The sequence below is a fragment of the Pseudopipra pipra genome, chromosome 1 (genome assembly GCF_036250125.1).
Source record: "Pseudopipra pipra isolate bDixPip1 chromosome 1, bDixPip1.hap1, whole genome shotgun sequence".
NCBI classification, from domain to species: Eukaryota; Metazoa; Chordata; class Aves; order Passeriformes; family Pipridae; genus Pseudopipra; species Pseudopipra pipra.
Window position 1 is genome coordinate 121,495,024 of NC_087549.1, and position 13,349 is coordinate 121,508,372.

General features: G+C 45.5%; 1 protein-coding gene across 1 annotated transcript; it reads left to right on the plus strand.

Annotated features, from left to right (window-relative positions):
• The first annotated feature begins 1,261 nt into the window (after positions 1 to 1,261).
• Positions 1,262 to 6,487, plus strand: HOXA11 (homeobox A11). Its single transcript, XM_064674326.1, has 2 exons — positions 1,262 to 2,492; positions 3,964 to 6,487. Exons 1-2 carry the CDS (start codon positions 1,823 to 1,825, stop codon positions 4,194 to 4,196), a joined length of 903 nt encoding a protein of 300 aa, XP_064530396.1. The 5' UTR covers positions 1,262 to 1,822; the 3' UTR covers positions 4,197 to 6,487.
• The last annotated feature ends 6,862 nt before the right edge of the window (positions 6,488 to 13,349 follow it).

Genomic DNA, 13,349 nt, shown 5'->3' on the forward strand with positions numbered 1-13,349 from the left:
TCAAACGCAATAGTTAACTGTAATGTAGGGGAAATACATAATGAGAATATTTTCTCTCTGCACAACATGATTAGATTTGTTATTGAGTCGGTTACGATAAACTAAGCAATAAATAAACAAATCGATGTTGACATTTAAATACCGAAGATCTCCAGAATTTACTGGAGAACTTTCTCCGGATACATAAATACTCCCACAACACTGTAGAGGAAGAGGGGGAAAAATACAGATATTATTTCCCTAATATTTTCGTTTCCCTTCCACTAGACTCCCAAGTCCACGAGGGCATGGATCTTGAACTACGTCTGATTTCCTAAGAGCACTGACTTCACAATAGCCTTTTGCCGTTCTGTTTTTCTATTTTGATGAAATCCACCCGGAACCCAAATATTTCTTTTCTGAAATCGAGCATCAGAATAGCAAAAAAATATTTTTTCCGAGAGCTTAGGGATGTCCGTGCCTCAAAAGGTGCTGTATTCTTTGGCGTATTCCTCTGTTTTCTTTGGCTCTGCTCGTTCGGTGGGGTGTGCATTTTTATTGGCAGAGAAGTACTTTTTGGTCTCTGCCCTGTACAATCCGCTTTCTATATCGTCCCTTTCATGCAACAATAGTAAAAGTTTAACCATGTTTTTGAAATAGGTCTCCCTGGGTCTCAGCCTTCAGCGACGGTACGAAGCTGAATGGAAAGTATGTCGGTACGGCGAGTTTGTTTCTGGGGGTTAACAGTATGTCAAATAATTTTAACTAGTCTTCTGACAATTAAACTCAGAGTATTTGTCAAGCCGGGATAGCCCAATATCCACTGGTTTTCCAAGTATTTAGCGGCAAAGTTGAGACGGAGAGATCAGCAAACAGTCTTTAGGTCCGTGGTCTGCACTTTAAAGGGCTTTCTGGTTTTCTGGCTTTGCGAATGAGGCAGGGGACGATTTGAAGGGGGTGAGGAGGGAGAACCTGCGTCCTGGGAACCTGGTATTGTTAATTACCTCCAGTACAGCTTGGCTGAAGCCGCGCGGGGTATTTGAGGTTAATATGTAAGTAAGGGAAGGAAGACACTAAGCGCTTCGGAAGTGAACATGAATGCAAGCATGTAATCTATTCACCATGAAAATTAGTAAAGACTTGACCCTGGCACATTCTTCCTATTAAGGTTTCCAGAAAAACCGTGAAGGGTGAGGACTTTTTCTTTCTTTTTCTTTTTTTTTTTTTTTTTTTTTTTTGATGGGGGGTGGGGGAAAGCCCAAACCTAACCCCCCCCAAAAAAAGGAAAAAAAAAAAAGAAAAAAAAAAAAAGGACGTTTTCTTCAGGAGCGTTTCCTCCTCGGAAGTAGCTTTCCAGAAGAAACCGTGCGTGCATCTCTACGGTGCCCTCCTTCTCAGAGCCTTCCAGCGAGCCGCCGAACGCCCCAGCAAGCCCACAAACAAACAGAAAGGTCTCACCTAACCCCGGGGGGGATTGATAAGCCTCTCTGCTCCAGAGCCAGAGGGTGCCAGGGGCCGGGCGGCTATGTCTGGGGCAGTGGCAGGGCGGCTGTGTGTCCCCCAGGGCTCCCCCCCGGCCAACCTGCGCTCGGCTCGCCCCTGGGAGCTGGCGACGAGCTGTTGCTTTCCCCCGCGACGGCCACAAAGGGAGCGGGGCCCGGGCCCGCCGCTCGTCAATGTCAACGTCGGGCCACGTGACCGCACCTCCCTGCCGCCGCCGGGAGAGCTCTCCACGTCAGCTTACGTCTCCCCATCTCTTACTTCACGGATCCGCTTCAAAGGGGCAGCTGCGTTAGAGAATCATGTTAAGCTCAGCTAATGCGGAGAAGCCGAGGTAGCCCTAATGATGGATTTTGATGAGCGTGTTCCTTGTTCCTCTAACATGTATTTGCCAAGTTGTACTTACTACGTCTCGGGTCCTGATTTTTCCAGCCTCCCTTCTTTTTTGCCCCAAACCCCGTCTTCTCGCCCTATGACATACTCCTACTCCTCCAACCTACCCCAGGTCCAACCTGTGAGAGAAGTTACCTTCAGGGAATATGCCATTGATCCCTCCAGTAAATGGCACCCCAGGAACAATCTGCCCCACTGCTACTCCGCAGAGGAGATCATGCACAGAGACTGCCTGCCTGCCACCAACACTGCTAGCATGGGCGAGATGTTCGGCAAAAACACAGCTAACGTCTACCACCCCAGCACCAACGTCTCCTCCAATTTCTATAGCACTGTGGGCAGGAACGGGGTCCTACCCCAGGCTTTCGACCAATTTTTCGAGACGGCTTATGGCACAGCGGAAAACCTGGCCTCGGCGGACTACTCGGTAGACAAGAGTGGCGAGAAGGCGCCCGCGGCCGCCGGGGCGGCGGCGGCGGCAACTTCAAGTTCGGAGGGCGGCTGCGGCAGGGCGGCGGCGGCGGCGGCGGCGGCGGAGAAGGAGAGGCGGAGGCGGCCGGAGAGCAGCAGCAGCCCCGAGTCATCTTCCGGCAACAATGAGGAGAAATCCGGCAGTTCCAGTACGTATAAAGGCAGCGCCGGAGCGCTTTTAGGAAAGGCAGCTTGAAATCTAGCGCACCGCCGCTGTTAAATTTTTATATGCTGTTTTATAAGCATATAAGGTTTATGAAGGGCCTTTAGATTTCCCCCAACAAAACTTTGTTATAAAAGGCGAGATCACGTGTTTAGTGCTGAAATTGGCCGTGAAATACCCACCGGGCAATGGATGCCTAAAAATTTTTTTTCTTTCTCCTTCTCCTTTTTTTCCATTTTTCCCCCTTTTTTTAATATTAATAATAAAAAGAGTTTCGTGGTCAACTCTCGAAATATAGTAACGTTCGTTTGGTGCCTGTAAATTCGGCAAAAAAAAAAGGAGATCCTGACTCCTTTGATATCAATGTAATCCAGTGATTTTATAAAAGCCATGTGTTGCACCAGAAGTCTAGTTAGGAACTGAATTCAAAGCCTTCACCGTTTTAACGATTGCACTAGAATAGCGTTTAACAGATAAAGTAGCCGCCTGAACTGTAGCAATATATTTAAAAAAGCAAATTAACCTAAAGCTGGCCTTTTTGTCTAAAGGAAGCCATTTTAGTAAGGCACTGTGGCAATTACGTGTTGCCTCCTGTCCAACAGTTTGTTACTTACAATTGTTATTCAATCTGTCAAAGTCTGATTTTTTTATGTGGGCTTTTTAAAAGGCAAAGCTAGTATACAGACGGGAGAAAAAATACCTCGACAATGAACTGTACCAGAAAAGGAAGTTTTTAAAGGGATAGCAGCTACATTTAATGTAAAGAGTTCCTGAACCTTGAAACCTTTTATATTCTGCTTAATGAACTTTAAAACCGTAATGGCTAATCGAGAGGAGAATACCTCGTGCTTGAAAATAGCCTGCTGAGGGGAGAAGGAAACGCCTCAGCCTTGGGCTCAGGAGCTTTTCCTCTGCTCGGGACACAGAGACAGGATTAAGGCAGGGAACGAGGGCGAGATACAAGCGGATACGGGCTCGGGGAGGGCTGGGCGCGGGGTCTCCCCGCCCGATGCAGCGCTGCCCGCTGCAGGCAGCCAGGTGATGGCCGCTCCCTGGGCAGCTCCGCGTGCGTGGTGGCGCCCGGCGGAGCACTCTACAAAGGCTTTCCTCCGGCTCGTGAAACCCGCAGGAACCCCCTGCCACCACCTCTTCCTCTGGCCGCCCTCCCCGCGGAGGAAGCGAGGCTGATTCCCGCGTCTCGGCGGGGGTTTCGCCCTGCACGCTGCCCGGGGCCGCGGCGCTGCAGGAGCCGGGGGGTCCCGGTCCCGGGCTGCGCGCACTGGCCAAGGCGAAGGGCTGGCGCCAAGCCTCGGACCTGCCAACGCCAGCCCTGGAGGGGGCAAAACGCATCTTTTCCATATTAATGTGTTTTGCCTGAGTGTTCCCCCATCCCTCCTCAGCCTCTGCTGCCGGCCACCGCCGGGTCTCAAATGTTTCTGCCTTTTTTCACTCCACAGGTGGACAACGTACGCGTAAAAAGAGATGCCCATACACCAAATATCAGATTAGAGAGTTAGAAAGGGAATTCTTCTTCAGTGTCTACATAAACAAAGAGAAACGCCTCCAGCTCTCCCGAATGCTCAATCTGACCGACCGCCAAGTCAAAATATGGTTTCAGAACAGAAGAATGAAAGAAAAAAAAATTAACAGGGACCGATTACAATATTACTCAGCTAATCCACTACTTTAAAACTCATAGTGTTTTTCAAGACGAGATTAAATTCAGATTTCGCCCTTGACAAGGTCAAGCCACGGGGTTATGTGGAGGAAGGAGGTGTGTATCTGATAGGACTAAAAGAATCCAAGGCTTTACACACGTGTAAGCCTAGTCTGGAACTGCAATGATGATTTTTCATATATATATTTACATATCAACTGGAATCGGTTTGATTTTGACACACATGGGATCCATTTCTAAATGCGCACGTCACCTCTGAGTGCAAAATCCATACCTCTTACCTTTCCAGGCGCTGCGGCTCACCCTGCCACCACTTTCGGCAGGCACAGGCGGGGACGGTACCCCTCTGTCCCTGGACTCTCCCACCCTCGGCTCTTTCTAGCCCCTGTGCTGCTGTGAAACAGCTGTCTGGAGATTGCTAGGTCGAGCTCACCCAACCAGGACCACTGCAGAATATAAACTCAGAGAAATAATCTTTTGTTCTTCCTTAGCAGAAAATGTCTGGGTTAGAGGCAGTGTTCCATTGCCCACGGATTTGAAATGAGAATTTAAGGACACACACACACAGACACAGAGAATTAAAGGAAGGAGGGATGTCATGTCTACACCTTCCCGGGGCCAACCGCGACTAGTTGTAATATGGATGTAGTGATGGTTATAATAGTGTTTCCTTTGGGAGTGTGGGATGGGGGCGAGGGAAGAAAAAGAACTAAATGAATGACTTAATGATTTACTTTTTAAAATCAGGTATAAATTCGCCATATATCGTAAAGTAACAATCACGAAAAATAAAATTAGCAAATTTTAATTAGCTCTCGTTTTATTTATGACAACACTCTATGCGTTGCCATCTTTTCAGAGACAAATCATATATAATACTAAAAATAAAACGGCAAAAAGTGTGAATTTCAGCGTTTTAGAAGAAACAACTCCATAAAGCAAACTAACCTTCTGGCTTCTGGCTCACAAACTTTCTTCAGGAAATACCTGTGGAGAACGACAGTTTAGCAAATACCACACAACACTTAATTGAAACTTGGAGTTGTGCAATGCACTAACATTGGATCATTAAAATAACTTGATCACATGTTCGTTTAAAGGTGATTAGTGAGGAGTTTAAACAGAAGCCAAACAATGTAGATATGGTAATTTTGTCGTTGTCTACTTTAAATGTCATGAGCTCTACTTTGTCGCCCAGTCGACATATGCAAAGAATGGAGAGTTGTTCGGACTTATTTTAAATATCTATAAATATATATATTTCCCTGCAGGAACCAAAGCGTGAAAAAATGCAATTAAAAAAAAAAAGAGAGAAAAAAAAGGAAAATATTTAAAATTCTATATCAGTTTACAAAGGATACAGTGTTCTATCGTTAAGGTAATTTGCTGTTGAGAATATCTGAATGTATATTTCATACAGGAACGGTGTTTTACAAGACTTGTAAATAATAAATAAAAGAACCCATGACCTATTTTGTTCAAATAATTTTTCCCCCTTGGTTAGTTTTTTTGGTTTGGTTTGGTTTTTTTTTTTTTAATTGTTCCTTTGGGGCTAAAGGGTGTGGGATTTCTTTACATGTGCAACAAAGTGATGATAAGAATGTTTTTTGATTAATAAATTTATCAAATGGATGTAATTTCTTTGTCACAGTTCACAAAATGCAATATCTTTATATGATGTCACTGTTTTCAATATGTATCATCTATATGTATATACAGTTTTCTTTTAATATGCGAAAGTATTTGGTTGCATGTATACAGTGGAACAGCGCACAAGGAAAATAAAAAAAATGGAAACTTTACATTTTTACTCTGGTGTTATATTACTGCATGTTCTTTTATCTGGTGTAACTCTGGGACCCGAAATTCCTCATGACCTTGTTCAGTCATTTGGGGCGAATTACTCTTCTTTAGTGAACTTGGTCATTAAATTTTCTACTCTGGAGTTAACAAGTGAACCTAGGCTTGTTCGAGCACCGTTTCAGTGAGTCACAGGAAAAGGAAAATTGTGTTCGTAGCTCGCTACATGTTAGGCCTTTACCTTATCCTGCCAATGCTGGTAGGGCAAGGTCCTATGCTTGAGGTTTGATGTGCCATCGCTGCTTGCTCCCCACCACATGTGTCCAGGACAATGTTTGTCAGTAGTATTTGGGGCACATTTTATAAGCCAGCACCAAAAAGAAGGTCCAAGACAGCCAATGGATGTGGCCAGAAGCTGAGAGCCCTGAGAAAATTTTTGTCTTTGAGGGGGAAAAAATCCACATGCAGTGTGGTGGAAATGGACTGTTTGAAATTGTCCTTGATCTCCACGGCAAGAAGGGGGCGGACTGAGGCGAACGGCAGGGCAAGGGGGAAGGAGGGCTGGAGGGAGAAAGTTGGGGGGAGGAGGGGACACACACCCCCAAACAATAGCTGAGGTAGAAATGTGTTTTGGGAAGAGTGTTTGAATCTTTAATGCTGACCCTAATCCTAGTCAGGAGAAGAAAGCACATTCTGTTTTCCCGTTGTTTACTGGCTTTGAACTTCTGTATTGCTTGGACATCACCCATAACCTTGAGGTGAAGGACTTACTGACTTTGGGCCTTTGTTGACCACCGTCACCCAGCCAGACAACGTTTGCCCAAGGGGAATGTTGAAAAGTGAGGGGGAAAAGACGGGACTTTGTTTGTTTGACCAGTATGCAAGGGGAAATGCCAGTTAAAAGGAGACAGACAGATGGATGAACAGACGGTGGGATAGGGACAGAGGGACGGATGGAGAGCTGAATGGCAATGAAAGTTAAGTCTGCGAGCTTCCTTTCCTGGTTAAAAATTAACTGGTATTCAGAGTCAATCCCAGAGACATCTAAAGCATGGAGTTTCTGTGGTCGGGGTTTGGATTTCCTAGCCCAATAAAATCGCATCCTCTGTGTTGCTGCGACATCGTGGCCATAAAAACTGTCCGTGACTTGTCCGCTCGCCTGTACAAAATGCATCACTATAAAGGCAGCGGAGGTTCGCCCAGAGGTTTGTACACTGGGAGGTGAGCGATCACTGCCCTCCACCGCCGCCGCCGTCCGTCCGTCAGTCCGCCCGCCCTCCGTCCTGCCGCGGGGCCCCGGCGGGCAGGCAGGCGGACGATCGGCGGCCGTGGTTTAGGGGCTGCTTTACCACAAGATGGCGATCTTCAGATCAATGTCAAAGCCGCCCAGGGCGAGGGGAGCAGCCCTGCAAAGGAGGGGGAAAAAAAAAAAAAAAAAAGAAAATCTTGGCCTTTGTTCATTTTGCAACCCTGGAGCCACACGGGTAATTATTGCACTTACTGGGCTCCGCGGTACAAAAAGCGGCCCGGGATGCCGGGGGCTGGGGGAGCTGCAGGGGCTTCTCGGTGGAGTTAAAGCCTCTGGGCTTTGAGTTAGGAAATCCGCGAAGGTAAGTGTTTTATACATCTACCCAGCGTGGAGAATGGCGAGGAGTGTGCGATGACTGGAATGGTACCCTGCTATCTGGGGTGGCCCTTGCCCCGACCGCTGACCACCGCGAAAGAGAACTGTAGGGATGGGAAGGGATGCAAAAAGTTGGTGGTTAGTATGTGAAATAATATAGAAGGAACTTTCTACGTTGCAGTTGACCTTTTATTTTCTCTTCGTTTTGGCCGGCCGCATGGAAAATCCACGTTATCTGGAAATATTTTTTCAGAGGAACTTTTAGCTTTCTTCCAGTTATTTAAAAAAAAAAAAAAAAAAAAAAAAAAAAAAAAAAAAAAGAGTAAAGTGTAGCATTGGAAATATTATGAAACTTGACATTTATGTGTGGAACAGTAGGTGTCTTCAATCAAATAGATCTATGGCAACACAGTCTGCAAATGACAGACAATTCTGACGATCTTATTAGTCTTGAACTATAGTTTGGTAACTTAAAAGGATAGTCTGCTTCCTTACAGCTGGACACAGATTGTGGTAAACAACTTTTGACATACTTATGCTAAAAACTATTCATGTGATTGCATATTAAGTCAATGTTCGTGCAAGACCGGATTTGGATTTCGATTTCCTTTTTCTTTCTTTTTCTTTCTTTCTTAATCAGCACATGTGCTGTAAACAAACAATGGTCACACATTCTCGTGTGCTCAAGGCTGCTCTGGGTTTTAGCTTTGAAACTCTATCCTCACTACGAGTATCCCTAACTCCAGGTTACTTTTCATGCCCATAAAATTTTCACATGTTTTTGTTATGTCTCCATTTGAGAAGGGCGGGAGGGAAGGTGGTATTATATGGAGGAGATACTGGTTTGGCTACATATTTTAATACACGTGTTTCTTAGGACAGGGTTTTAAATATCTGTCCGGAAAAATGAAAATATTATTTTGTCCTTGCTCTTGTATGTAATGCGACTTGCCTGCAGTGTTTTTTTTTAAATTGTACTTACAGGGGGCTGTTGCAAATGTAGTTAAAAGCACATGCTCAGTCGGTAGAGAGCAGCTTTTAGATGATTATCGGAACCTATCGATTTCATCAAAGATGCGCCATTAAAAGCTCGGGGATGTTGATCCCTTTTGACTTCCCCTCAGCAGTGCCAGGACGTGAGAAGCCACGTGAGAAGCAGGGGGATTTGAAGGTCCCTTTGCAACATTTCATTTTACACCAGTCAAGTTAAACTCCGCATATTTGATCAAATATTTATTTTTCCCCTTGTTGTTTCCCTGCCCCATTCAATACTCGGCTGAATAAATCAAAGGGACCCCAACAGCAGTTAAAGCGCCCTCTGGTTACGAATTGTTTACTGACGGCCGCGGTCATAGGATAATATTTAAGAAAAACAAGCTTGTTTCTTACAATAACTGTTTATTATTTCACATTATTTGGGTTTGCATGTTTTGGAGGGAAGAGGCGAAGCCAAGTCAGTGTCTACACTGTGTTTAATTAATCGTGTACTGAACTTCAGCTCACATACCACATCCAAACCCCTGGGAGGCTTTTTCATAAGCTCTTTGGGTTTGTGTTTTGCTGTCTCCCTTTTTTTTTTTTTTTTTTTTTTTTGGGTCACAATCTTTTCATTAAATGCTCTGAAATCGAAACTTCAGGCCAACGTGTGTGTCTGAGAGCCAAACTATACCACAACAACAACAACAACCAAGATATTTGTATATGCATCCAGACACTATTTAGAGGAAAGACAGTTACAAAAAGGAGAAGGGCTACAATTTCAAATGCTTGATAGAGCTGTGTGGCCCATCTCTCGCAATAGAAGGGGTACACTTAAAAGTCGGACTTGGGTATATAATATTTTTCCCCACATATATATAACCCGATACCGTTGTTGCTTCTGCATGGTGTTTGGGGCTCTCCGGACAATAGAAAGACCCGTTGTTCTCGCTAGTGCCGGAAAATGGCGAGGAAATAAAGTCCTAATGAATTTGTTTGGGTGTATTTTGTCCTGCCGCACACTAGAATTTGAAGCTCGTCAGAATTGCTTGCAAAATATGTTTCTAATCCAAATGAGTAAAATGATACACGTATAATACAAAACATAGTTAGGAGAACAAGCCTCCGGATGGCTGGAATAAAATTAAATCCCAGCCTAATTTTTAACAAGATAATCCACCAAAACAACCCAACCTCCACAGCACCACCACCAACGTAAAAGAATTTCTAGTAAAGATAAAATTAGTGGATCCATCACTTGTCACCTAACTTGGCACAGACGCAGTTCCTAAACCTCCTGTCTGAAATCCGCCTTCTTTGGAGCAAATCCAGAAAAAAAAAAAAAAAAAAAAAAAAAAAAAAAGAAAAAGAAAAGAAAAAGAAAGAGGAATCTGGCACACACGCGCGTTCCAGACAATTGACAGTTCCAATATTAAATAACTACAGTCTGATCGCATTAATTTTTGGAGCTGTATAAAATGTAGTCCACGGCTGTATTCTCAGATAGGCGGCGCATGCACTCCTGCACAGATTGCAAGGCCGTTTACGTTTTCACAAATTGCAGCTTGCCCGTGTCTACAAATAAAAGCATATTTTAATTAGCTCGCAAAATGCGTCTCTGGATTAACAGCACTGATCTTTTGGGTTATACGGGCCAATAATAAGAAGATAAATCACGGTTTAACACGATACATTTTGAGATTTCTAGTCAGAGTTTGCTTAGGCTGAGCTGTCGGTTTTTATTTATTCCCTTCTTGTTTTTTAATTTTAGTTCAGCCAATAAAATGGCTTAACGACCCTATTAATGCATCTATTATATTTTTCTTGGATCAATAAAATTTTATTTTGATAGTATTGTCTATGTACGCCGTGAATTTAGATTCTCCACGAAAGCACCTTCTCAGCGGCTTTGATATTTATCAGAATTTTATTTGCTCGCTTTTATAGACCCTCGGATAGCTTTACTTACAGAAGTAGAATTAAAAAGAAAGTAATTCTCGTCCCCTGGCGTCCACAATATTCTTTAAAATTTCTTTTAAATAGGGGTTAAGTTCCAAGGGACACATTGTTAAGTGCTGGTAATGCAGTAGCTGCACCCAGCGCATGCCAAATTAGCTCAGTTTAGTCAGAATTGACCATTATCTTTTATAGTTACGAATCAAGTGAACATTATTAGTTTTACTTCACTGGGTTTGATGATGCTGGTTACTATTTGCCTTGGCCTTGTTAGCGATTAAAGAAAGCGGAGATAATGCAACGCCGAGCTGAGTTCATGATCTAGATGCAGCCGGTGCCTTGACCATCAAACCGCCACTGTTCACTGCGGTCAACACAACACCCCTCGGCAGCTCCCACAGGACCTGACACGGCAGGGGGTAGCCCACTGCTACAAAACCTAGGAGAGGAGGCTAAAGATAACCTTCAAAATTCTCACCGACTTCTGTGCCTTTTGTCTGATTTCCCTGCATTGACTTGCAGAGAGGGAGAAGAAGCCAATTCGTGTTTCTTCGTTGCATTTCCAGCCATTTTTTTTCCCGGCTGACGACAGCGTACTTTTTATAGTACTTTCCTCCTCTTTAATCCAATTTTTAGAAGGGAGCTGCTTATTTAAAAACAGTTCTGGAACGATTTCAAGCGTTTCTCCTCGGTTCCGTATGGCTTTTAGGTTTGCAATCCATTTCTATTTAATTTGGCAAATGCAAAATAAACATACCGCAAGAGCGGACTTCCCCGGAGTAATTTTTATACCTGACTTATGTAGAGAAATGTATTTGGAAGGCGGCGCTGGGGCTCACGTTTCGTTTTATTTAGTTCTGTATTTATAACGCTAAGCCTATTGATAATAGCCTTCCTGTATACCAGCCAATAAACCGGTGCCTTATGTGGTATTAATTTTGTTAGTAGTGATATGACCCTCATAGGAATCTGATAAGGGTTTAACACATCGCGGAGTTATTCAGGTTAGGAAAATACAAACAATGCTAGAAGAGGAAATAGAAGAAGGAAAAAAAAGGCTCGAAGGGTTTCTATAGGTTGAGAGATCTACCCCTGTCACTGCATCCCACGGGCCGGTCAGAAGGAAATCGCGTTGTGATGCTCACCCCATCACACTGGAAAAATCACAGAGGTTTTATGGATGTTGCAAAGTTGTAGCATCCCCTGCCTGGCCCATGCTTTCCGGGGGCGCAAGGAGAGCCCCGAGGGAAGGGACACTGCCTTCCCGTCGCAAGGAGGGAGGAATGTCACGTTGTGGAAAAAACATTTCCCCGTGGCAGGCAAACACTACAGGACAAGACCACGTGGGGCTTGACAGATCCGTGGGGTGAGGGGGAAAGAGTGCTCCCCGGGGGGTTTTGAAGGCCGAGGGTAGGCGCCCGGGGATGCGGGGAGCCGCGCCCGCCTCGACACCACGCCGCCCGGCGGACAGCGGCCCCACCACCGCCACCAACGCCCTCCCGGGCATGGTAGACGTGTGCCAGGCAGCAGCTCTCGGCCCGGGCCGTGATGTCGCCCGGCCGGCAGCCGCTCTCACCCGCCCGCCCTGCTGGAAGCGGAAACCGGCCGATGGCTGCTTCTCCCGGCGGCGTGTGGAAGAGAGGAGCGAGCCATGCTCCTCAGGGATGGGCAGCGAGAACTGGGCAGCCTCAGGCTCCCCTTGAACTAAAGTGCCCTTAGTTCCGCGGGCCAGGCAGTGAGGCGACTTCAAAATGGCACAAGCGAGAGATGATGGAAGTGAAAGCAAGCAATCATTAAGCATTTCATTAAGAAATCTATCTGTCTCTCTGTCTGCGTCCCTGCCTGTCTGCTATCCGTCTGCTACCTCCGCCACAATTGCATATTGACTGGACAAGGCTGTCTAGTATCTGGGAATTTATCTAGTTACTCTTACTTCTATTATTTAGTACGTTACTTAAAGGAGACGGTGCTTTTGAAGAGGCGAAAAGTGAAAAGACCCAAATGCAGGGGGAGGGAGGGGAGATATAAAAATGATCGCCCAAATATAAACACATCAATAAACACGGTGCGCAGCATCCTGCGAAGATCCATTTGAACTGCTCGCGTCTGGATTCTTTCTGTGACATATGTCTGGCTTTACATTTTAAATGGTAATCAGACGCCGGGAAGAATCAAGCGTTAACTAAAGCATTAGGAGCTGCAACCGCACAATCAATCCTCCCAGAGTGGCATTGCTCCCTAAGAGATTCCTCAGCGCAGCAGCGAGCATTTTATCTCCAGGAAAATTAAGCCCAGCCTGGCGTCGTGGCGGTGATTTTAGGCTGGAAGCAGCCCCCTTCCTCGGGAGTTTAACGCGGGAGGCACCAGGCCCCTTTACGGTTTCCAATGATCCGTGATAAACAATAACACGTCTTTTATTTCTTAAAAAAACGAGACAATCAAATAAAATGAGCAGAGCCTGGGCATAAAACACCGGGCGAGCCGCGGTTTTATTAATTTCGTGAGACACATAGGCTGTGCAGGGAGGTGAGCAGGCGTTGTTGCAGGAAAGCCCAACCGCGGGGAAAGAGGAGCGATAGTAAAAGCTTCATCTGGACACCGCTTCAGCCTAGGTATAATAAACATCAGGACCGCCGGGCTATTTTATAGCGGTGAGTGTGATAAGAGGGGAGCAAAACTTGGAGCCAGTACCAGCACAGCCCGCTCCTTCCCCTTCCCGGGAGCGCGGCTCCCGCCTGGGCGCAGACGCTCGCCCATGTGGTCGAAGCGCGCGCGCCTGTGCGTATGGAAATCCATATTACACATTA

What these genes read in the sequence shown, in the direction of transcription:
- HOXA11 (XM_064674326.1), top strand. Translation starts at nt 1,823, where the DNA reads ATGATGGATTTTGATGAGCGTGTTCCTTGTTCCTCTAACATGTATTTG. An exon ending in GGAGAAATCCGGCAGTTCCA is followed by an intron (nt 2,493 to 3,963) that starts GTACGTATAAAG and finishes TTCACTCCACAG; the next exon opens with GTGGACAACGTACGCGTAAA.